This window comes from Crotalus tigris, unplaced genomic scaffold (genome assembly GCF_016545835.1).
Source record: "Crotalus tigris isolate CLP2741 ecotype Arizona unplaced genomic scaffold, ASM1654583v1 scf7180000019007.31208882:3723066, whole genome shotgun sequence".
Taxonomy (NCBI): Eukaryota; Metazoa; Chordata; class Lepidosauria; order Squamata; family Viperidae; genus Crotalus; species Crotalus tigris.
In genome coordinates, this window is record NW_024097321.1 from 2,870,585 (window position 1) to 2,897,398 (window position 26,814).

Below are 26,814 nucleotides of genomic sequence, written 5' to 3' on the forward strand. Positions count from 1 at the left end.
TGGAAACTTTTCGTTTACTATAACTTAAAGGGTGACAGTAAAAATTACTATAGCCCTACATATCTGAATTTGCTAAACAACTAAAATCAAAGGCCATTCGGAAGAAAACAAAACAAGTCAACAACCATGAGTTAAAGAAGCCAGAACTTAGTTTGATCTAGAAAATTAGCAGGTTCTTCTTGTCTTACATAGTACTTCACAAGGTTGTTGTATGGATAAAAGTTTGGGCCTGTATTTAAAAGAGAAGCAATAAAAATGCAATTAAATGAATCCCGGAACAGAAAAAATGGAATATAGCCCTTCTGTCCCTTGGGTGTATTTTGTCTTTCACGTTTAAAAAAAAAAAAAAAAACACTTTTGTCTTCAGACCTATGACTTTCCTCGCCTGCAGTCTCAATCCGCCTAGCAGAGCCCGTGTTTCGGACGGCTCGGGTTTGGTTGATTGTGTGACGGAGATTCTCAGCGATCACATACGGCAGGCCGACCTCCGGGCGAGCTGACCCCAACATCGCCGCTGCTGAGATCGGAGCTGCCTGTTTCGAATCACGGAGATTGCAATGGCGCTACCGGCCAGCAGGAGGAGACAGGAGGCCGGCTAGGCAGCCCCGCGGAGAGGAGCGGGGACCGCGCTGAAGAGAAGGGGCGAGCAAAGACGGCGCGGAGGCGAGGCTGAGCTCTGCTAAGTGGGGAAGTGCGGAGGAAGAGCGCGGTCTCTGCACCGGCCCGTCGGCGTCCACTCCCAGCCACCTTCTGCGGACACCGCTTCCTAACCCTCCCTTTGGCAGCTTTCAAGGCGCCCCTGGCCCTTGCGCCCACCGGCTCCATGGCTGCTTCGGCTTCGCGGACCTTCTTGCTCACCGTCGGGGCGCTCCTGGTCCTCTTCGCTGCCCTGCTCCACTCCGCCTCCCCAGGTACAGTCCCCGGTTCGTTCTCTCGACGGCGCGCCCGCGGGCGCCCTTGTGGAGAGGGAGGGAACTCGGGAGACCCTGGGGTAGTTTGCAGAAGGGGTTGGGACGCCCTCCCCCCTCTCTCCCTCCCTCCCTTCCTCTCTCTCCGTCCCCCTCTCCCTCTCTCGACGGTTAAATTCCTCAGCCTGGCACCCCAGGGTGCGTGGGACTACAGCTCCCCAGTTGGCTATGTTGGCAAAGGAAGACGGGAGTTTTAACTCTGTGTCTCTGGAGGGCCCCGCGCTCAAGAGAATCGCAATGGAAGCCACTTCCCCACCGCAGGAATACCTTGCGTGAGAAATGCCGCGCTTCCCAATTCTTATCGCCTCTCTTGCCCCCCCCCCCATAACTCTTATCTCCACCTGCTTTGCGGTCTGTCAGCCAATTGGGCTTCCTGACAGAGCAAACGTCTGCTAGCCTGGATTTTTTTTTTTTTTTTTGCATCACACATAGATAGATGAACATGCAAAAGCGATTGGCCAGCATTGTCTTCTTTTTCTTTTAAAAGAGGATTGATGGACCATGGCTCTCCACACAAAAAAATTTTTTTAAAGAAAACCTCATAGGAATGCAATGGAGCAAATGTTTATTTGTGTACATGGGATCACTGCTTAACACACACACACACACACACACACACACACACACACTTTTCCAAAGCTCTGATCTCCACCTTTATTGTCCTTCCATGTCTGTTTTGGTTGCACAGTCCCACAGAGCCAGGAAACCTGAACCAGTTGTTCCTAAGTGTAAAGCAAACACAAAATACATCTCTTCCGAGGAGCTCAGGGAAGCTTCTCAGTTGTTTGCAAGGCAAAGATTGCAATCCAGGGATAGCATTCCTACCAAATGCTGCAGGGTAGATTTGCAGTAATTATGCATAGGTTAACTCCAGAAGAGAAATGGTTAGTGATTGGAAATAAGATTTGGAGGGGGGGGGGGGAAATGAAACAGTGAGGAATGACTGAGGGAGAATTTGCCACGCACACGCTGTTGGAGAGGATTTCCAGGGTCTGGATTTTTTTTCTCCTGCTCAGAATGCTCCCCACATCCACTTTTTATAAAAATATGTATTATTGGTAAATGTCATTGAAAAAAAATTGTCTAGAATCTGTAAAGATACTTCAGATTTGTGTTGGGAGTGTAACCAGCAAGAGAGATCTTTTATCATATATGCTGGATGTGCAAAAAAAAAAAAAAAAACTAGGAAGTTTTGGGTTCAATTACATTTCATTAATTCAGAGGATTTTTAAGATTTATGTACAACTGAAACTAGAGGCTTTTTTTTGGAACTGATTGATAAATAGTTGGGAACTTCATGGAGCTTCATTTTTATATATGGCTACTGCAACAAGACTATTATAAGCACAAAGGAGAAAAGATTTGATACTATCCACAATGGAGGAATGGAGGATGAAGATGATGGAACTTGCTGAGATGGCCAGATTGACAACTCTGATCAGAAAAAAAAGATCTATTATCTAAGTTCAGTGCTGACTGGAAACCCCTACAGACTTTGTGTGAAATGGTGGGGGGTGGGGGGGGAATGAAATTGTGACATATGGTTTTAATGACTAGAAAAAAATAGATGGTAGAAAAAGTGTAAGTCATGTTGTAACCATGAGTAAGAAGTTAATTTATCTGTAACTATTATAAAAAAAATCAAAAGTCTATTCTTCCTTCCTTCCTTCCTTCCTTCCTTCCTTCCCTCCCTCCCTCCCTCCCTCCCTCCCTCCCTCCCTCCCTTTTGCCTTTTTCTTTTCCTCTCTTTTTTCTCTATTCTAAATATTCTTGCTAGATTTTAATCTTTTTAAAATAAAATTATATGCATAAGAAAAGAATGTTCCCCACCTCCCACTCCTTTTTTTGCTTTTATTTTTGGTCCTTTTGATCTGTGTTTAAAAAAAGCATGTACTTTTCTCTTATAGGAAGGGCAGAAATGGTAAGTAGCTGAATATGCCCATACAAGTTGAGCTTGGGAGTAAAGTACAGGAATTCCTAGTGCATATTTGCCCACAGGGCCAGTTCCTCGCCATAATATGATGATAGGATTGTTAAGGTAGGGACTAAATCCTAAATTAGCAAATCCGTTTAGAATCAAAGAAACATCAATCTGAGAAAATACAGTATAAGTTCATAATGTCAAGTTGGAAAGTTGAAACAAAAACAAGTGCGCCTTACTGAGTGGTTTCTCCTCTCCCAGGTTTTGAATATCAGCTATTTCATGGTATTTTTAAAAAAACGCATTATGAAGTATCTTTCATCAGGCGTACATTGTGTCAATACTGTGGTTGTTTCCAGCAAGATGTCTTAGATTATAAAGATGGGTGTGGCAACTCCTGAAGAGTTCCCACTGCATTTTTCAGCTCTTCTTTTGGAGAAAAAAAAGCTTTGCAGGACAGTGGCTTCCAGGAAGCGTCTGCTGGAACACTTTAGTCTAACACAATACGGAACTCTACAAAGACTTTAAATCAGTGGTTCTCAACCTGTGGGTGGGGACCCCATTTGGGGTCAAACGACCATTTCATGGGGGTCACCAAACAACGCAATCCGCCATTTTTTCCCCCTTAGCTGTGCTACTCCCTTTTATTCTATTGGCTTTTGAAAGCCAATAGAATAGACTTTCTTGAATAGAGTCTAATTCTATTGGCTTTCCAAAGCCAATAGGAATTGTCCAGGCTGTCTCTGCCCTGCTGAGCCTGCCAAAAGTCCCATTCTGCAAACGGTGCTGCACCAGTTGAGTAGTCCTCGACTTATGACCGGTTGAGTTGTCCTCGACGTACGACCGGTTGGGGTCGCGGCATTAAAAAGGTTGAGAACCACTGCATTAAAGTATCTGCAACTCACTCAGAGGTCACTTATTGGTTCTCTGAACAGTTCCTGATGATCTAATCAGAGTTGTTAATAGCAATTGGGAGCTCCTAATGCCACAGAGAGGTGTTTTGGTTGTTTTTTTTTTTTTTTTTGGTCTTTGCCCGAAGTCTTGTGCTGAACCTCAACTTCATCCCGTTTAACTCAGTTACAACAATTGGATGCACAAATCAAAGAATTTTGTGGAGAAAACCAATTGGATGACCAGGGGCAAAAAAGTTTTGTCTTTGCTTTTATATGGAAACAGTCACAAGATATTGAAGGCTGAGTAGTCTGCCTGGGATAAAATAATTGCTGGCTCTATTCTGTTCAGTTCCAAATAAACTTGTTATAGATAATCGTTGACTTACAACCGGTGACTACTTGAAATTACGACCTACCTGAAAAAGGGAATTTACGGCCTAGATCAGGTGTAGGCAACCTTGGCCTAGATCCAAAGTTCCAATGAAGCCCCCCCCCTGCAGTCACATGACTGCACTTTGGGTGCTCAGCAATATGGCTATATTTACGGTGGTGTGTTGCATCCTACAGTAATGTGACAAGTTTTACACCAGTGTTATGCAAAACTGGTTACTTCTGGTTTTCGTCAAAAACTGTGCCCATTGTGATCCATCGGTTTGCGTAACAACTGCTGCATTTGTTTAACGACTGCCACAAAAAATGTTATAAAATCGTGACTGACCCATTTTTTTGACTGTTATGACTTAAATAGTAATGGGAAAGCTCTATTACCGTCTTAATTTGAAGACTATTTGTACTTGCTTGGAAAGAATTCTAGAATTTCAAAAATCTGGAATTTAGTGAAAGGACACCCACATGAATTATCATGTCTAATATTTACTGCTCCATTCACCCGAGCAGCCTATCTTGGCCTTAACTTTCCTCGCCTTCCAGAGATGTAATTCTTAATCTCATAATTGAGAATGATGCTTAGCCATGCTAACTGGGAAGGATGAGATAACAATCCAGCACATCTGTATGACCAGTCTACTATCAGCACTGCAATCTTATACATGTCAACTCAGAATTAAACTTTATTAAGGCAAACCCGCACAGATTAGCCCACTAGCTGTTTCCTAAGGACATGCCCACCTCCCACCCCCTCTATCTCATTGACCACTTGCAAATGAGGCAAACCAAGCACAGCTTTAGATACTCCACTCTGGAAGTAACTTCCCCCCCCCTTCTCCTACCTGCATATGCCAAACATAGGCAACGAAGGGCACAATGATAAGTCTTGGGGGAGGTCGCCAAAAATGTGCTCCTTGCTATGCTCTGTGTCAGTAAATTTGTGGCTTTGGTTGGTTCTGCCAGTTTCCTGTGGAGCTGCACTCTTTCATCTGATTATTGACTCGTTCTTAGACTGGTCTTATAGATGTGATGGACTATTATCTCATCACTATCTCCTTCTACCAAAGGAGCAATTAACAAGCATATCGATCTAGATCAGGGGTGTCAAACTCGCAATGTCACATGACAAGTCGTGATGTATCACAACTTTTTTTCCATTGCCGGCAATGGGGTGGGCAAGGTTTCGGCATGATGCATCCTGCCCATGGGCCGTTAGTTTGACACCCCTGATCTAGATCCAGCATATGAATAGGTGAGAAACGAGACCATTTGAACTGCCAATCAATAAGAGAACCAGAACTGCTCAGAATTCAAACATAGCACCAAACGAACAACCAATCGCACGACCAACTGACCACACTGACACACATTTATAAGCTAAGGAGAATAGGACAAGAAAATCCTGCTGATGATGTTACCTGGTTTGGAAACGAAACGTTCAGAGAACAAACCGCAGCCAAAATTATCTCATCATTTCCAGTTAGCATGGCTAAGCATCGTTCTCAATATGAGATTAAGAAATACATCTCTGGAAAGCAGCTGGGGAGGAAAGCTGCAGTAGACCAGTGCTTCTCAACCCTGGCAATTTTAAGATGGTGGAGGAAAGTTGCAACAGACCAGACCAGTGTGGATTTCAGTTCCCCAAATTCCCCAGGCAGCATTTGGGAATTCTGAGAGTTGAAGCCCATAGACCTTAAAGTTACCTAGGTTGAGAAACACTGCTGTGGATAAATCCTTTATTGAATATCTGTCCTTGATTTGCTTGAAGATAATGTTTTGTTTTGTTTTTAAATATTTTATTGGTTTTTTAATTTTTAAGAAAAAGTACTCAGGACACACCATGGTATTTGGATAATCAAACATTCCAAAGTAAAAACATAAATAAACAACTCAACTCAATACATTCACTGTCTCCTCTCTATTTCCCTCAAATAACATAATACGTTTAAAATATTCCATTTCTAAATTAAATTTCTATTACTACTAAACCTGTTTTAAAACTTTATCAGTTTACAATTACCAAAATCAAATTTCACTTTATCAACAAGTTATCAATTCAGGTATCCCTTCCAGATATATTCTAGTTCTTAATTTCTCCCTCCTTTTATCACCAATCTCATTTATTTCTTCTTCCATTACACAATAGCTATCTTAATTAAAAAATAATATTAATTTACTTCAATTCATTACAGAAAGCTTGAAGGTAATGTTAATGAATAAAATATAGGTAGTCCTCAACTTACAACTGGTTGCTTAGAGACTGTTCAAAGTTACCACAGACCACCCACCCCCCAAAGTATTTATAGCCCAGATTCAAAGTTCTGATAGCCATCTTGCTGGTCACATGACCACATTTTATGTGCTTGGCCACAGGCCTGCATTTATGGCCACTTATGATCATGTGACCAAGGTTTATGACATATTTGCCAGAAACAGGTGTTTACAATGGGCTCACTTAACAACCACTGCAAAAAAGGGTCACAAAATTGGGCTTGGCCATGTAACAACCCATTTAACGACGGTCACAACTTATGACCATAGTTGCAGTCTCAATCATGGTTGTAATTTGAGAACCACCTGTAGTTTTGAGAAAGGGATTAAATCCTTGACCTCTTTTTCTTTAAAAATGGTTTGTTTTCTTTCTTTCCGAAAAATGTGAAAGTTTGCCAACTGTTGTAATGAAACTTTCCTTTAATGAATAATTGCCCTATTAAAAGTTATGAATGAAATAATTATCAGAAAAAAAAATAGCACGTATTTTATTTTGGCATAGTGCAGGCTATAGTGCAAGGTTCCAAATGCTGGCATGCATTGACGTGAGGGAAAAGAGAATTTTATAATAACACTTTCCATAACTATTGCATTTATTATTATTGTTGTTATTGTTGTTATTACTGATCAGCGCATAGTCAGCCAGATGTTCAGACCGGATTTGGCATCCTTGTCTACCTATTGAGTCCTTACCAAGGATCTGGGATAGGCAGATGTGGATGTTTGATAGTATTACAGATATCGTCGCAGGACGGAAGCAGTTCCTAGTAAGGCCGCCTTTTGCAATTGACTAATGGCGAATTTGTCAATGCCAATGGTGTTCAAGTGGTGCTCCAGTTGTTTTGGGATTGTACCCAAGGCGCTTATTACTATTGGTACTACTATTATTATTATTATTATTATTATTATTATTATTATTATTATTATTATTATTATTATTATTATTTTAGCATTAGTATTACTGTTTACTGTTTCTAAAAAAGGGAAAAATAAAACATTGGACTATCTGATTGTCCATCCAAGTGGTAGCCCTATCCCAGTGTTTCTCAAACTTTGGTAACTTTAAGTGGTGTGGACTTTATGCTGGCTGGGGAATTTTGTGAGGTGAAAAATCTACTCATCTTAAAGTTGCCAAGTGTGGAAAAACACTGCCCTGACCTATTTTGTTTGATCTTGGAAAGATAAGGAGGATCAGGAAATCCAAGGACTGTAAACCTTACTGAGAAAATCAGAGCAAAGCAACATAAAACAAGATTATGACTATGGATCGTGCCCACTCTATTAGAGGCCCAATTCCAGTGGCACTGATTGTTTAGCACGTCATGACCTACTGACCACAAGGGAGCAGTAGGGGACAGAGAGTTAATGATTCACTCTGTGTCTCCTCTGTGTCTTTCACCCTGCTTGTTTTAACAGATGGCTAATCTCAGAAAAAGAGGAAGTAAAGAAGAAGTAACTCCTGCAAGAGAGTGACTTTGACATTGGTTCCTGGCAACTGCCTGGACTAGTCCTTGCACTTTTCTTGGTAAAATTTCTGATATAGTTTGCTCTTGCCTCCTTCCTAAGGCTGAGAGAGAGAGAGTGACTAACTCCAGGTCATCCAGTTGGTTTCATGCCTAAAGCGGGACTAGAACTCACAGTCTCCTGGTTTCAAGCCTGGTGTCTTAACTGCTACTTAACCTGGCTTTCCAAATGATATTACATAATTACATAATCTTCAATCCTTGTGCTCTTTGCAAGACTTTAAGAAGGCAGATCCTAGCTAAATCTGTTAAAGTTAGCAAACTATCCTGTGAAAAATTATAAAGATCAGAAAAGGTCATCTTCTGGATTGGCTTAATTCAGGCACCTTCCCAATCTGTCCAAAATGGAGCAGCATTTCTGCCAACTAGCATGCATCCTACTTCTGAAGCTTCACTAGCATTTGGAAGGAGGTATAGTTGGGCGATCTTTGAATAAGAACCATTCAAGAGCTTGAAGAGGGGAACACGAGAAGAGATTTTTGATTGAAACATTTAACTGCTAATCTTAGTGAATGGGTTTTTCTCTTTGTGAAAAGGAAAGGAAAACAAAAGTAGCTTTGGATAAGTCTGCTAGACAATGTTGTTACTGAAACCAGGAGCAGAATATTGAAAGGGTCTTAATGTAACATTGGATTCTTATTATGGAAAATGGAAATGTTCTGCTTCTGCTACTGTTTACTCTATTTCTATACTCAATTCATGTCCTATATTGTAATTTCCATGACTTTGGAGCTTATTGACTATAAAATACAGCAAAACAAAGAATCCTTTAGCCAGCTTTAGATTCATCTTTTTCCAGCTTTAAATATCATCCCAAAATTGCAATGCTTCTTGTCTATAATGTACATAATTTTTTATTTTCATTAAAAAAAAAAGATAGGAGAGAAAGAAGTAATGCGACTGTCCTTTGTCCAACCACATCATGATTTTTTCATTTGCTGTACAGCACGTAAAAGCCTTGGTATCGAAACTGGGCAAATGGAGAAGCTATTCAAAATTTGGAAAAAAATCATTTTTTCTAATACATAAATATGTTCAAAATTTATTTTGATGGGTACGTAAAACCCTAACTTACATCTTTGTTTCAACTTATGACCTTGGTGATGGCAATGAAGTTTAAATTGATTCCAGATTAGGGGATGGCATAAAGCCAGCCTGGCCTAATCAAAAAGCTAAGCAGAATCAGACCAGGGCAATGCTTGGATAGAAGACCATGAGGAAATACTAGGATTATAAATTTGATTGAGACAATTACATAAAGTCAAGCATGACTCAAATGAAGGGTAACATGGAAGGTGATGGGTTCTCCTTCACTGAATATAGTTAATGGAGATGGGATGGTTTTCTACCACAGATGCCATCAGTGGAATCCCACACTGGGCAAGAGATTAAATTAGAAGATCTCCAAGAGATTAAACTAGATGATTAAATTAGATCTCTTACATTCTTCAGTTCTGTGATTCTTTCCTTAACAGTGGGTAATCTGAGGCCTCTGTCTTAGGCAGGCCTTGGGCCTCTTTTTAAAAGTCCCAACTATGCAAATGTCTTACTAAGGCCACGGTCTCCTCAGAGTTTTCATTTCATAAATGACCAGGTTCAAATTATCCATGGTGACCACATTAAGTGAAGAAGGTTCTAACAAAAAATGGAAGGAAAGAGAAGAGGATGTCCATCCATAAGGTGGATAGATTCAGTGACAGTTGTCACGAGTGCATTGTTGAACACTTGAAAGATCAGGTTAGGAACAGATTCTCAGGAAGGAAATTTATCCATGTGGTCATGAGAAGTTGAAAACAACTTAATAGCACATAATCACTCAACCAAAACCACAGTATATTTATTTCTCCTTTCCTTCAAAAAAACAAAACAAAAACAAAAACAAAAAAACAGTCTTTCTTGCTTATTATGAAAAACTCCAGAATATAACCTTAAGTTCAATGGATAATATCTGTGATTTTCTTAAAACATTTTATATCTAAGAAATTTATTTTTATCTTGAAAACTTAACACAAAATATTAGTTAGCTTTTGAAGACATCAAAACTGCTTTGTGAAAAACAGTTTTCATAAGTCTCACTTTTGTAAATAAATAAATACTTAAATGTAAATACATAAAATATTGAATGAAGTATTTAATAGGGTGCTTTTTTAAAAAAATTATATACTGTGAAATATAACTGCCTTATTGGGTAAAACATGCACCAAAATGCAATAACATTCATGCATTGTGAAAATAACTTCAGGTTTTTTATATTAAAACTAAAACTTGGCTTTAAGGAAACAACCTTCAAAATTGTCTCTGTAAAACTGATGAGTGGTTACTCTAAGTGGCAATACAGAAAAGAACAAAATGCACTCAACTTACATTTTACAAAGATAAAAAATGTTTTTTAATATAATTTGCCTGTTTTGATATTTTATAGTTTGGACTTTGGCAAAGGAGGATGTTTCCTAATCCCTAGAAAAGATGCATCTGATAGTGCTGATTTATTGATTGTGTTTACTATTAAAAATACAACTAACAAGAATGTTAGATTTCTTCATCAAGTGCATGTTAAAGCTTGAGTATGTCTTCCTTGACATTTTTTCAAATTTCTGAAAGAACGTTGGCAAGAACCAGTGGAAAATTGAACTTGCACAGTAGAGATGGAGTGGAAAACCTTTCTATAAACATGAATCTTTCTTAGGTGGGCAAAAAATGTCTTCTTGTAACACAAAGTGGAAGAATATTTTGTAGTGTTGAAGGAAAAGTCTTCATCATGGTTCAGTTCAAGCCGGGAATAAACAACATGGTGACTGCTTTAGAAAGAAGATTGCAGAGGAGAGCCAGACAGAAAGATGGCTCTGGAAAAAAAGAGAGAGAGCACATGTAGGGAGTGGGTTTTATACCTTCTTGAGCCTTTTGTTTGGAGTTGTTCCAGTGGCATGAACTTTGACCTGAGTCTGAGTGTGCATGTGCCTTTCTGGTATTCTGATGGTGGTGGGTTAATCCTATTATGTCCCAAAGGTCAATCCTGCTTCCCTGGGGCTGATGACTCTTAGATTTTTGGTGTGAGGGATTGTTGATTCTAGGGATCTTTCTTCCTAATCTCAGTTTCCTGACTCCAGTCTTTCTGACAAGATTATCACATCTGCAATTCTGCAGTCTTGGTTTCTGTTTGGGACAGAGAGACTTGGGGGTGGGGTTGATTTCTGCTTTTAAAATCCTTTAGGGAAATATATTCTGCCTTTTAAATATTTCCAAAAATATTTCTTTGTCTGTGGGGGGGGGTTTGACTTCCCACAGTAGTCAGGTCTCATCATCATAACCCAACATGGTCATGAGGCTTCTGTAAAATTTGCAATGGAGCATCCTTGATGGATAAAAGGCTCTGATATTAATTTGTCCTTTTGAATTCTGAAGTTAGACTTTTGTCCATTAATTCAGGGGTCCTCAACTTTGGCAACTTTAATGCTTGTGGACTTCAACTCCCAAAATTCCTCAGCTAGCTTTGCTGACTGAGGAATTCTGGGAGTTGAAGTCCCCAAGTTTTAAAGTTGCCAAGGTTGAGGACCCCTGCATTAATTGTTTTGGGTAAAGTCTTAAGCCACAATATTAATTTTCTTCTAAAAGGACTTGAAAGAAAACATCTTATAATTAACTTTGCTTGACACACTGGAATGTGTGTTACTTAACACACAGTATTATGCCTCTTTCTCTCACAACAGCAACCTTGTGTGGTGAGCTGTGCTAAGTGGAAAACTTAAAGTGTGGATATATATCTTTCATTCGAATGAAAAGCTATCAGACACAGAAATGCATAAAAGTGTGGATGCATTCTTTGATCATCATTATTTCATTGTATCCAGCTTTTTATTTCTTTTTCCCTATTTCACTGAAAAATGAAAAATAAATCTAAATTTATATTTTAGTAATTCATCTTACAGTGGTGATCCCATTTCAGAATGTTGCAGGGAATGAGTCATAATATAGGTTTGGATGGAGAGGATTAGAGTTAAGCTCAGGTCCAACAAAACCAAGTGGCAATGGGTCTTTCCAGATCCAGGGACTTTTCTGACTCTAGTTCTAAATGGGGTTGCATTTCTCTAAATAACACTAATATGTCATATGAGGATCCTTGAGAACTCTTAGCTCTTTCTGAAAGAGCAAATGATAGCTCAGTCAGTGTCTATTTACCAGCCTAGACCAGCCTTGATACAGAGAGGAAAGCTTTTTGAGCTTCTATCCAAAATCCATGTGCAAAATAAATGGATGGATTATAGAATGTACAAAATGAATTACAAGACATACTAAACTTGACCTACCAAGGAAAAGTTTCATCTAGCTTCAAATATGTGTTGGACATCTGGAATTTTTTAGCTACTGTTAGTATTACATCACAAATATATGCTGTAAAGTTCTGGAATCAATAAAAATTTACGAACCAGAAGGAGTTATCAGCACTTAAAAGATATGAGAGCCAGCTGGATGTATTGATTAAGGCACCAGGCTAGAATCCAGAGGCCATGAGTTTTAGTCCCAATTTAGGTTACTCTCAGCTCTAGGAAGATGACATGGGCAAGTCCCTTCTGAAATCTCCCCTGTAAAATCTCAGAAACTTAGCCAGGCAGTTGCCAGAATTGAAGTCTGACTTGAAGAGGGGAAAAAAGATAGAAAGCAAGAAATGTAATTAATTCATGGACTGAAAGATCTATTACACCAAACAAAATATTTCTCTGTCAGCTTTGCGCCTAGTAACTAGTAACAGGGAAGAAATTCCTTTCACCCATTTTTTTACCCTAATTTGAATTACTGTGACTTTTACCCTAATTTGAATTACTGTGACAAATGGAATATAGTTATTCTTTGAATCATAAACTGATCCAAATATGTATGGCTTTCCTTACTGTTTTGGAGTCAGCAACAGGCTCAAAAATACCATGCAAAACCATGTCTATAAAGAAACATTGAATGCAAAATAATATACAATAAATGTTGCCAACAAAGCATGTGTTATTAGAGGTGAAATTTTGTGCTATTTAAAATTGCAGGCAGGTGTGGAAATTGGATGTCACTGATTTATGAGTGAATTCATACTTGATTGACACGAGTTAGTGGTTACCTACTAAGAAGGCCACAGTCCCCTTCATTGCAAGGCCCTGTCATTTCTATTATTATTACTATAGTTGATTACACAGTCAAGGAGATGTTTTAACTAGATTTGGCATTTTTGTCCATCTATTGAGTCCTTCTCAAGGATCCGGGCTAGGCAGATGTTGCTTAATAATATTAAATGTATCTTCACAGGTTGTAAGCTGTTCCAAGTAAAACTGCCTGTTGAAAGTGATTTATGGTTATTTTGTCAGTGCCTATGGTGTTCAGGTGTTGCTCCAGAAGTTTTGGAATTGCATCCAAGGTGCCTGTTACTATTAGTACTAGCTTTGCTTATTTTGCCACGATCATTCTATTTCTATTTGCAGCTGTTTATATTTTGTGATTCCCCCCCCCCCAGTTCTTTCTCTTCTCTTCTGCTGTCTCCAGGTATTGCAATGTCTACTCTCCACAATTTCTTTTGTCTTTCTTATCAACAATTGTTAAGTGTGAGGTGTTGTGTAGCAGATGCTTCTCTGTTTTAATTCTAAAGTTCCAAAGCATTTAGCTTCTTCATTTTCTCTTACTTCGTCTATTTTGTGGTCCCCCAGTTCTTGCTTGCAGGCAAATGGTATTTCTTGCAAATATTCCAGTGCATCATTGTTGCTACTTTGTCATGCTGTTGTTTGTAGTCGGTTTGTATGATCTTGCAGTAGCTAACTAGGTTCTTCAGCTTCTTTGCAGAGGCAACATTTGCTGTCTGTACTGTCTTCTCAATCCTGGCTTTCTATGCATTTCTTCTTAAGATTTAATCTTGTGCAGCCAAAATTAGCTCCTCTGTTTCTTTCATCAGCTACCCTGCTCTTAACTCTTGCCAGGTCTTGTTGTTATCTGCTTTGCCTGCTAACTTTTGGCTATGTAACTAGCCATGCAATACTTTGTTTTACTATGTCTCTTCTATCTGGTCTTTCTTATAGGCCAACTTGGTCTCTTTGGTATTCAGTAAACCTTCATTACTAATTCATCTTCATACTTTATACAACAAGAGAGCAAAATAGAATCTAGACCTGTGTTGAAAGCTGGGAAGATCAGAACGAACATAGAATGGTCTTCCTATTATCTAAGATCATCTTTACTGCTACACCCAACTGGCTCTGGGTTCCTTTATGGCAGAGGTCCCCAACCTTTTGGGCATCAGAGACCCATTCCGTGGAGAGAGGTTTTTCCACAGACTGGAGGGGGTGTGGTTTTATGTGCTGCCTGTATCCTGTGGATGGAGTTTTGCTTGTTTGTGCGGACCGGTTGCTGGCATGCCGTGGCCCGGTCCTGGTCCACAGACCGGAGGTTGGGGATCCCTGCTCTATGGCATTTCATCTTTTCCTCACATAGCTCTCAGTGCTAGAACATCTGAGATGCATGAAATATCTGCTTCAGAGCTCTGCATGAAACACACACCAGGATGAGAAGATATAATTCCATAAAGAAGGCCCACCAGCATAGGAGCAGCATGTTCCTTCTGGCTGTGAAACTAAAATCAGAAAAGGATCTAATTCTCAGGGAATGCCTGGCGATGTACTTATCTTCGCGTGATATGTCATGATTTTTAGCAGGAATCATGTGAGTAGCGATGTTGGATTTTTTAACGGCTCTCGTGATATCTTCTCCAGATGTGTGACACCTTTACTGCATGAAGGTTTCCATAAAAGGGCTTCCTCCCAGCATTTGGTTTTAGCTATCAGTTCCAAAATGAAAGTTTCCAAGATTCTTCAAGGGGAGACATGAAAATTATAAATCTGTGCTTTTTTTAAGTCTACAAGATTAGCCTGCTTTTTAAAACAGATTATCTCATCTATTTTTGTGGAATTATTCTGTGGGCCTATTTCATCAGTATTTACTCTATTTATGCATTTGCATTAATAGCGTAAGATATTCTACATCCTTTCTGATCTTCCCATCTTTCACCGGAAGTCTTCATTCAGTTTTGTTTTCTTGTCACATAAAATATTTCTACTTTTGAAAACATGTGAATCAACAACCATTGGAAGGTGGTTAGATTGGCTTTCTAATTTGCTAGCCCTACAGTTTTTCTGAGTACTAGGAAAACTGGGAGATCTAAGAACCCATTGGATGAAATCCTTGAGCTGGCAGACCTTTCAATATAATGACTAAATAGCTGTGGTATGGCTGTTGAGCGATTTAGATTTTTAAGAAAGAAGGTATAATTGCTCATTTCAAAAAAAACAAAACTTTTAGAGAAACAGATGTACAAATGTGGTTTATAAATAAAAGCTGGAATAAATCCCTTTTCTGTATAAAATAGAGATATTTTTGACCCAGAATACCCTCAATACATTAACAATTTATAGTACTACCCTGCAATTACTGTGGCAATGTAAACTGTGTCTGCATTAGGCATATATCTCCAAAGTAGTGGATAGATGGTGCTAGAAATCTATAATGTAGATAGTCTCAGGTTCTTCAGAGATCCAGTGATATGTCTGTTAAGTAACCATAAATTACTCAGGGTTGATCCATTTCTTCTATCCTAAAATTCTTCTTATATTGGCACATGTTTACTTAAGGGTACATGCCACTGCATACCATGGGATTAGTGCTATGTAAAAATTTCATAGTATTTCAGTTCTAAGTCATTCTCTTTTCCTTAGCTTCGAACCTATACTTTTGTTAATATTGTGGTGATTTGCTCTGAGGTTGGTATAGGAAAGAGAAAACATTGAATGTTGACTAAAGAGATCCAGGTTCATATCTCTGTTCAGTCAGGAAGGCAAGAATGTAATAATAATAATAATAATAATAATAATAATAATAATAATAATAATAATAATAATAATAATAATAGTAATAATATCCATCCTGCGACGATACCTGTAATACCATCAAACATCCACATCTGCCTATCCCAGGTCCTGGGTAAGGACTCGATAGGTAGACAAAATGCCAAATCCAGTCTGAACATCTGGCTGACTGTGCGATGATTGATAATAATAATAATAATAATTAATTATTATTATTATTATTATTATTATTCTTTTATTATATTACTATTAATGAAAAATCCAGCAAAAGGGGCAACACCAGGCAACTACAGGCCAATTACCTGCTTACCAACAACTTTCAAATTACTAACTGGTGTGGTAGCTGATGCAGTACAACAGCATCTAGTTGAAAACAATCTCTTTCCACCTGAGCAGAAAGGAAACCGTCCCAATAGCAGAGGAACAAAAGATCAACTCCTATTAGACAAAATGATCTTGGAAAACTGCAAGAAAAGGAAGACCAACCTGAATGTGGCATGGATTGACTACAAAAAGGCATTTGACTCTCTGCCACATGACTGGGTAATCAAGTACCTAGAAATAACAGGAGTCAGTAGAAACATCAGAAAATTTGTGTAAAGATCGATGGCACAATGGAAGACACAGTTGCAGATCAAGAGAGGAATATTTCAAGGAGATTCATTGTCACCATTACTATTTGTTATTGCACTGTTTCCTCTGTCAACAATACTGAATAACTAAAGACATGGCTATCAAACATCAAAAACATCTACCAGACTATCCCATCTCCTTTACATGGATGATCTGAAGCTGTATGGAAAAACATCATCTGAAATAGAATCGCTGCTCAACACTGTCCGTATATATAGCCAAGATATTGTTATGGAGTTGGGCTTGGACAAATGTGCCACACTTACTATCAAACAAGGAAAATAATGAAAACTGAAGGAATCAAGATGCCCCACGAAAATAACATTAAGAGTCTGGATGAGGAAGATTACTACAAATACTTGGGTATCCTTCAAGCTGACAACATCAAGCACACTGAAGTCAAGAAAAAGATTAGAGGTGAATACATCAAGAGAGTGAAAAAGATCTTAAAGTCCAAACTCAATGGAGGAAATACCATAAAGGCAATCAACACCTGGGCAATCCCAGTCATTAGGTACACAGCTGGAATAGTGGACTGGACTCAAGCAGAACTAAAAGCAACGGATAGGAAGACCAGAAAAATAATGACAATGAATCATGCCCTTCATCCACGCAGTGACATTGACAGACTTTATCTACCAAGGCAAATAGGTGGGCGTGGAATGATACAAGTACATCAGATGGTTAAAGAAGAAAAAATGGCTTTGGAAGAATATCTGAAGAACAATGATGAAGATGCACTGAAATTAGTATATCAGGAAGGCTTACTGACTACTGGAGAGACCAAACTGGCCTACAAGAAAGACCAAATGAAGAACAGAATAGAAGCATGGGAAGACAAAGCACTACATGGCCAATACATGAAAAAAATAGCTGGGAAAGCAGATAATAATAAAACCTGGCAATGGCTAAGAGCAGGAAAATTGAAGAAAGAGACCGAGGGACTAATTCTGGCTGCACAAGACCAAGCCTAAGGACAAATGCATACAAAGTCAAAATTGAGAAGACAGCAACAGACAGTAAGTGCCGCCTATGCAAAGAAGCTGAAGAAACAGTGGACCACTTGGTAAGCTGTTGCAAGAAGATTGCACAGACTGATTACAAGCAGCGACATGACAAAGTCGCAACAATGGTGCATTGGAAGATCTGCAAAAAATATCATTTGCCTGTAAGCAAAAACTGGTGGGATCATAAAATAGAGAAAGTCATAGAAAATGATAAAATTAAACTGCTCTGGGACTTCAGAATTCAAACAGACAAGCACCTGCAACATAACACCCCAGACTTAACAATTGTCGATACGAAAGACAAAAAAGTCTGGATAGTGGACATGGCAGTGCCTGGAGACAGCAGAATAGACGAGAAAGAACTGGAGAAGATAACAAAATACAAAGACCTACAAATAGAAATAGAAAGACCGTGGCAAAAGCAAGCAAGGGTAGTACCAATAGTAATAGGCTCCTTGGGTGCAATCCCAAAACAACTGGAGCACCACTTGAACACCACTGACATTGACAAATTCGCTATTAGTCAATTGCAAAAGGTAGCCTTACTAGGAACTGCTTCCATCCTGCGATGATACCTGTAATACCATGAAACATCCACATCTGCCTATCCCAGGTCCTGGGTAAGGACTCGATAGGTAGACAAAATGCCAAATCCAGTCTGAACATCTGGCTGACTGTGCGATGATCCATCATCATCATCATCATCATCATCATCATCAAAAATTGGAAGGGACCTTGGAGGTCATCTAGTCCAACCCTCTGCTCAGGCAGGAAACCCTATACCATTTTGGACAAATGGCTGTCCAGTCTCTTCTTAAAAACTTTCAGTGTTGGAGCATTCACTGCTTCTGGAGGCAGGTTGTTCCACTGGTTAATTGTTCTAACTGTCAGGAAGTTTCTCCTTAGTTCTAGGTTGCTTCTCTCTTTGATTAGTTTCCATCCGTTGCTTCTTGTCCTGCCTTTAGGCGCTTTGGAAAATAGCTTGACTCTCCCTTCTTTGTGGTAGCCCCTGAGATATTGGAACACTGCTATCATGTCCCCCCTCATCCTTCTCTTCGTTAAACTAGACATATCCAATTCCAGCAACCGTTCCTTATACGTTTTAGCCTCCAGTCCCCAAATCATCTTTGTTGCTCTTCTCTGTACTCTTTCTAGAGTCTCAACATATTTTTTACATCGTGGTGACCAAAACTGGATGCAGTATTCCAAGTGTGGCCTTACCAAGGCATTGTAAAGTGGTATTAATACTTCATGTGATCTTGATTCTATCCCTCTGTTAATGCAGCCTAGCATTGTGTTGGCTTTTTTGGCAGCTGCAGCACACTGCTGGCTCATATTTAAGTGATTGTCCACTACAACTCCGAGATCCCTCTCACAATTACTACTATTGAGCAAGGTACTCCCTATACTATACCTGTACATTTGGTTTTTCTTGCCTAAATGTAGAACCTTACTTTTTTCACCATTGAATTTCTTTTTGTTAGATAGCGCCCAATGTTCAAGTCTGTCCAGATCCTAGCTCAACTCATTTTATGGATCTGGAGATCTTTGGTGCATAACAAGAACTTTCTAAGCTTTCTTTGCTATTTCATAACCTAGCATAATGCTGTTGATATATAGTGAATTGGTAATGAAATTCAGTTTGCTGGCTGAAGTGGAACAGAAATGGTACACTGCCCCATTACTGGGTTTAACATTTTTCAAAGATCTTTCTGGACATTCATATTCAGTTCCTGTTTTCATTTTTCCCTCATGATGTAGTCTAAAATCAGGTTGGTTAAGCAAGATACATTCTCAAAGATTTGTTCATAGCTCCGCAGGATTGTCTGGGATGCTACACACCCTCTTCATGATCTCTTTTCCTTGTTACCTTCTGGGAAGAAGCTTCGTGGTATCCAAAGCAGAACATTTAGATTCGGTCATCTCTGCAGCACTAATGAAGCTTATTTTTCAGAAGCAGTTTCTGGACAAACAAGGTAGAAGCTGTAAAGATTTGATAGTTCTGGAAACAGAGATGTAGTACAACAATCCGCCACCTGAACTTTCAAAAGGGAAGAATCCTAGTGGTGCAGCCTATGGAAACTGTGGCAAGCAGTTCAGGACCCACTGATGTTTCATATTCACAGTATAGAGGCAATGGACTCCCTAATGGACTACTGTAACATGCTCTGTGTGGAGCTGCCCTTGAATTCTGAAGCAAAATGCAGCAGTGCAGATAGTTATGTGTGCCCCTAGAATGGCACATGTTACACTTCTGTTCTCTGAGTGGTGGTTGCTTCTTGTTCCAATTCAGGGCGCTATTTTTGACCTGTAAAACCATACATGGATTGGAGCCAGTGTATTTGAAGGACTACCTTTCCCCGATCACATCTATTGATCCCGTCAGGTCAGATAGGAGGGACAGGTTACAGTTCTTGTCAGCAAAGGAGTTCCATCTTACTCAGGAGCAGAGCCTTCTCTGCTGTGGCACCTGCACTTTGGAACACCATTCCCCGTCTCCTGAGGTGAGGAGGCCCTGATTCTAGCCCTAATTCTATTGACCTTCTAGAAAATTCTTAAAATGTGACCTGGGAATCCCTTGGAAACAGGGAGCCTATGAGATATTATGAGTCTTTCAAACATTCCCTACCCCCCACGCCTATGGTCTTACTGATATTTAATTGGTTGTAGTGGCTATTTAAGATATGCTTTCATTATTTTGTTTTCTAGATGTCTCCCAGAGTCACATTCATGACAGGGACAGCTATATACATTTGATAGATAAATAAACTTGTCTCCTTTATAAATCTGGCCAATATGGCAAAAAAAAACCCCATATTAAAAAACTCAATCATACTGGCATTAATTAGTACCTCAGTTCTACTGAAGAGAGAGGCAACACAGGGTACACTGCAGAACAAGTGACATTCTACCCTACTTCTCATCTTAACATCTGTCTTTTGAGGCAGCTGTTTTACTAATGATAGGGTTGCCTTTTTGTTATATGATGTAGATGAGATAGATATCATCGGTGAATGTCTAGAGCTAATCCTCAGTAAGAAAGGATAATTCTGTTCATGTTGGTTTCCCTAATTTCTTAACTTACTGACTTCCAGTCTGGCAGAAAAAGCTTGCATCATTATTCATATTGATGCTGTGATATGCATACCAATTCTATTGCTGGAAATCCACATTTTTATATTTATTCTAATGTGGGTATTTTTGTGAAACCATTTTTTCTATATGAAAATACATTGCTTTTCCAGTTTTTGGACTTTGAAGAAGTAGGATAGAAAGAGTATTGGCATTTTTGAGATTTGGTATTGAAGAAGACTCCTGAGAATATCATAGATAGCCAAGAAAAATAAACAAATGGATCATTGAAAAAGTCAGCTCAGAGTCTGCACTCAAAGTACAAATGACCAGGCTGAAATTATTCTACTTTGTATGCATTATGCCTAGTTCTCTACAGCAGTCTGTAATGCTGGAAAAAGTGGAAGAGAAGAAGAAGATGGACTTTATTACAGTGGTGATGGCTGCGCCATTGGAAGACCTAAAGGACCTAGCTAGGGATATATTGTCATGAAGAAAATCTGTGTTGCTAAGAGTAACACCAAGTTGTTGGCAGAGCACTGTATTTTCAGGTATGCTTTCCCTGAATGCATGTTTTAAATTTTCAAACATTTTGGAAAGTTCTGAGTATAGATTTCAGCTTATATGTGCATTCCAAATTGTTCTACATATTTAGAAAATATTTTCCTAAAGATTCTGCTCAGCCAAATTTTTCTTCCATCTTTACTTCTGGAAACTTCTAATTTCATTTCCTATGATTTGTTGCTCTTTCCTCTTTCTCATGTAGTGACTGAGTCAAAGGCTTAGACCCAGAAGATGATGCAGGTCAGAGAGAGACAGAAACCAAATTTACCACAATCAGAATAGTACTGGAAGGGACCTTTGAGGTCTTCTAGTCCAACACTCTGCTCAAGCAGGAGACCCTATACCATTTCAGACAAGTGTCTGTCCAATCTGTTCTTAAAAACCTCCAGTGATGAAGCACCCACAATTTCTGAAGACAAGCAGTTCCAGTGCTTAATTGTTCTCACTGTTAGGAAGTTTCTCCTTAACCCCAGGTTGCTTCTTTCCTTGATTAGTTTCCACCCATTAGTTTCCATTGGTGCTTTGGAAAATAAGTTGACCTCCTCTTCCTTGTGCCAATCTCTCAAATACTGGAATACTGCTATCATGTTAGTCCTAGTCTTTCTTTCTCTTGACTGGCCATACCCAATTCCTGCAACTGTTCTTCATATGTTTTTGTCTCCAGGCCTTTAATCATCTTAGTTGCTCTTCTTTGCACTTTTTCCAAAGTCTCAACATCTTTTGTAACATAGTAGTATTCCAGGTATGGCCTTACTAAGGCTTTATAAAGCAGTAATAATACTTCACATGATTTTGATTCTATGCCTCTGTTTATACAGCCAAGGATTTGTAGAGTATTAGCTTTTTTGGCTGCTGCTGCACACTGCTGTCTCATATTTAAGTGATCATCCACTAGGACTCCAAGATCCCTCTCACAGTTACTGTTTTCGAGCCTGATTTTGCCTTATTTGTACTCGTACCTTTGGTTTTTCCTGCGTATGTGTAAAACCTTGCTTTTCTCTACATTAATTGTTATTTTTTGGATAGGGCCCATGGTTCAAGTCTGTCAAGATCTTTTTGGATCCTGAGCTTGTCTTCTGGGGTGTTGGCTATTTCTGCCAGCTTAGTGTCATCTGCAAATTTGATGAGTTCCCCTTCTATTCCCTCATCTAAGTCATTTATGAAGATATTGAAGAATACTGGGCCTAAGACAGAACCTTGTGGTACTCCACTATTTACTTCCCTCCATGTAGCTGTAGTGCCATGTCTTCTCCCATCTATCAAGCAGCTTATTCCATGGTTCATTGGGGTGGGTAGAAATAGGTGCTGCCATGTTTTGGAAACCAGACTGACAGGCAAATGCAGTGGGCAGTAAATCTACAGGGAAGAATTCATATTAAGACCTCCATAGAATGTTTCATATTGCTCTCCCTTTTTAAAATCCTGCAAAGAGAACTAGGGTAGAGAAGCAAATCCTTGTCTATAGCCACATTTATTTTAAATGGATATACTTTCCATATGGCTTTTTGGCTGCTTTAGTTTTTCTCATGCCCTCTGTCCCACGAAGAGTCTTTATACCAATTCCAGTTGGAAAAGGGTATCTATAACTGGTGCAGAAGAAGCTGATTTATTGCAGACTTCCTTCCTGCCAAACCAGACCAGCAGAAGTTCAATTAAATTATGTGGCCAGTAGCAATGTATTCCGTCTTTGTCAAGGATCAGCAATAAGTCTGATTTATTACAAAGTGAAAATCAAGGAGTTATGGCAGGATATGAAAGCGCCAAGCCCATAGAACCTTCAGATATGGCTATTTAACAGAAGGTTGACATATTAGAGTTGCCAGCAAAATTGCTCTTTAAGAGGATTCACAGCTACTGCTATATCCAGGTGAGATATATATTACAAGCTATAACATCTTTAAATTCAGTTTCACTGGCAGGTAAGCAGGTTTATTACAACTTCTCTGTGGCTTTTGGGAGGAATATCAAATGGACTGATTTTTAACAGTCTGTCTATGGACTGTCTAATTTTCAAATTATGCGTCAGGTAAAAATCTTACTGACATTTTTCTTGTGCACAGAAAAGTCAATAATAACTTTTATGACTGATCTGCTTGCCAACCACATGAAGAGGTGGTTGATCCACTTGCCAGGAATTTAAAAAAAGTTTAAGCTGCTCAATATACACTCATTATTATATGGATCCACATTAGTTGTACCCCCCCCCTTGTGAGTTTCAGAATATTTGCTGGTGTGCTAAGGAGGGAGGGAGCAGATACAATTTTTTAGGCTTAAGGAGCATTTAGTTTTTTGCTATATTTTCCAGGAGAAATAGAGATTTTCCACATGGAGCATTTATACCAATGCTACTATCACCTCTCTGCTGTTGTTTCCCATGATGTCCTCCTTGGCCGATGAGTTCAGTCCTGCCCACCCCCAGCTTTGTTCTGGAAGTCCAGATAAACAACATATGCACTGCGGTTTCATCAAAAGAGTCCTTTAGAGCAGTGGCCCCCAACATTTTGGGCACCAGGAACCGGTTCATTGGAGAGAGGTTTTTCCACGGACCGGAGGGGGGTTAGTTTTACATACTGCCTGCCTCCTGTGGATGGGGCTTTGCTTGTTTGCATGGACCAGTTGCTGGCAAACCACAGAGCAGTGCCAGAGTTGGGGACCCTCCCTTTAGAGATTTGGTACTCCAGATCCTGTGCAAACTGTTTAAGGCAATGGTAGGCAACCTTGGCTCTTTTATGACTGGTGGACTTCGACTCCCAGAATTCCTGAGCCAGCACTGCTGGCTCAGGAATTCTGAGAGTTGAAGTCCACCAGTCATAAAAGAGCCAAGGTTGCCTACCCCTGATTTAAGGGATCAGAACAACCTTCACAATCCCACTCCTCCTTTTGCATATAGCTTAATAGCAGAGAGGAATAAAGTTCATAATGAATATCTTAATAATTGCTTCATGCTGTCCAGAGGTTCAGGTCTGAAAGTAGGGATTTAAAATTGGCTTGATGGATTCTGATTAAAGGCAACTCCCTAGTTACGGTAAAGTAAGGTGAAGCTGGGAAGCTGTGGAAGGCAGAAGGATTTTTGGTGGGAGAAGGAAGAATCTGAATAACAGAAAGCAAACCAGATCTTGTACTGATGCCTAATTGGACAAATACGCTGAAGGAAATGGAAGCATGGCATCATAGGTCCTAAGAGTTTTCCAATCTTGGCAACTTGCTGGCTGGGGAATCCTAGGAGTTGAAGTCTTAAAGTTGCCGTGGCTGTGAAATCCTCTTCTAAAAGAAAAGTAGCTTTATTAAGTCTGGGGCCTTTTAGGGCAAATGCAAAGATGCCATTGCATGCATGTAACTGCTTTCCCACATCCCACATCAGGACAGACTGATGGCATAATCATGATCCAAGCATCCTGGTACCGTTTTGATTGTAGCGTAGTTCCAGATCATTGTAGAAAAATGAGAATAGTTTCTCCTAACTTACCAAACAGTAGTTCAAAGGATAATTGCCCTGTATCTTCTTATATAGATAAGTGGCCCTTCCTTCTTTGGCCTTATTTCATAAGCAATAATTTCTTTTTTTTAAAATTTTGTTTTTAATTATTTTTCACCATACACCATACACCCAAACAAACTTAAAATACATAAACATAAATCTTTTCTTTTAACAGAACAGTACTATACATTTTAAGCATTCTTTACATCTTATTTACATTTTATGTACATGAATAATTATGTCTTTTCCTTTCTCTGTTCTAGCCAATTATAACATTTATTCCAAATTTCATAAAATTCTGTCGCCTCCTTGTCTTTTAATTCTAATGTAAGTTTGTTCATTTCTGCGCATTCCAAGACTTTGTACATAATCATATCATTTGTGGGAATATTTTCACTCTTCCAACATTGAGCATATGCTATACGAGCTGCAGTCAATATGTGTATAATGATGTGTTGGAGTTGTTTTTCCATCTTTAAATTTATTATGCCCAAAAGAAATAATTCTGGTTTAAAATCCATTTGTATCTCAGTTATCTCCTGTATCCAATCTCTTATTCATTCCCAATAATTTTTGAGCAATAATTTTTAAGGCATTATTTGATCTGCTTGATGAGAGTTTGAGATCAATCCTATGTCAGATGATTGCATACACTTTTCATGAGTCATGAAATTCATTTTCACTCAGTCCTGTTGGGTCCATTGAACTGTTTAGAACACCCGAAGAGCACATTTCTCTAGGTGTTGCATTCAGTGGTTTGTTCTTAAATTGGAATGTAGATTGCTAGCCTTGGTAAGTGCTATTCATTTTATTCAGTACTAGTTTTTTAGTGTATGGTTTTATGGTGGAATTGGATGTATTTCTTCTAAATCAAGGGTGGGCAACTATGGTGCCTTTTCGACCTGTGGATTTCAACTCCCAGAATTCCTCAGGGCCATAGTTGCCCATTCTGTTCTACATAAATATGTGCATTTTTGTTTGTTTTTACCTGAATTTAAGCCACCCACCATCAATGTTTGGGATTGCCTATAAATAGTTGAATAGCCTTTTCAGTTATCTACCAATATGTTTGTGCTCTTTTCTATTCTGTGGCTACACTACATATGACTTGCAATTTTCCTACCACTTAATTTACCATCAATGGTTTCCACATCCACATTTTTCAGCCCTTTCAATTTTTCTCCACTATTGCAATACCTTAATGGCTTGGATCTTGAATTCATTATATTGCCTCTTATTTCATCTCCATTGTACATGTTAGTGTTTGTGTCTATCTACTTACGGTTAGAAGATTACATGTCAAATCTTCTCATTAACAACCTGGACTGGTGATTTTTTCCCCCTCAACTCATGTGGTTTGAACTCATGTGGTTTGTTTCTGTAGTTCAGCCAGTTTAAATGCATGCCTTGACTCTTGATTGCTATTTTTTTTTTGGCCTTTTCTCATTGTGGTTTTTCATAATCTGTACAATATTTCAACTAACAGTTTTATTAAGGGAAGTAGTGGTATGTGGATATATGCTTGGCAAATACTGAAAATGCAGCTAATGTATCTTGGGAGCTGTTGTAGATTACAAACTCACCATACTGTATAACCTGTGTCTACTTAGTTTGCCTTCAGTGGCCTTATACAATGTTCCTCAATGAACAAATAGGTGTTTTGTTGCTGTGTAAGCACGTCAGCTCACTCTTATGTACTTTTGTAGCATATCAGAAATGTATTTGGCATTTTGATTTTCATGTTGCGCCAAACACATATTGGTGCATCTGGATACCATTGGTTCCATCTGAGCAAGCATGCTTATTTCATAGAATAAGCATGTTGGAATGTCCTACATCAATCTTCATTTATGTATCTAAAATAACAATTTATTCTTCTTGGAGGAAAAGTTACTCCTTTTCTACTGTTAATTCTTTGATATCTCAGAAGTCTTTAATTTCCTATTGTTCTGAAAACCCAATTTTGAGCCAGCTGATTTTTATCATTTTAGCAGACCTTTAGCTTGGCTTATTTCCACCAGTTTTTTTCCAATGATTTGGCCATGTGGAAGTAACTGCTATTCTAGACTTATTCTAGTGTTCTTTTCTACTTAAGATAGCCAAATGTAACTGGACAGCTATAAAAACAAGCCTCTTGTCATGTAGCAAATCAAAGGCCAATTCATACTGTGTTTTTAAGGACTCCCTTGAATTGATCTTGTCTTCGAGGCA

The 26,814-nt window shown here is 39.0% G+C and overlaps 1 protein-coding gene across 4 annotated transcripts in view; it reads left to right on the forward strand.

Moving 5' to 3' along the window:
• Positions 1-266: 266 nt before the first annotated feature.
• The window catches only part of FNDC1 (fibronectin type III domain containing 1), a 77,052-nt gene continuing 50,504 nt past the window's right edge, over positions 267-26,814 (forward strand). For 2 of the 4 annotated variants that reach the window (XM_039358292.1, XM_039358293.1), the window contains exon 1: positions 267-911. In XM_039358292.1, coding sequence (XP_039214226.1) covers positions 824-911 — 88 coding nt within the window. In that variant the 5' untranslated portion in view covers positions 267-823. The remainder of the gene's footprint in view (positions 912-26,814) is intronic. The other 2 variants (XM_039358296.1, XM_039358295.1) reach the window with 2 other exon arrangements.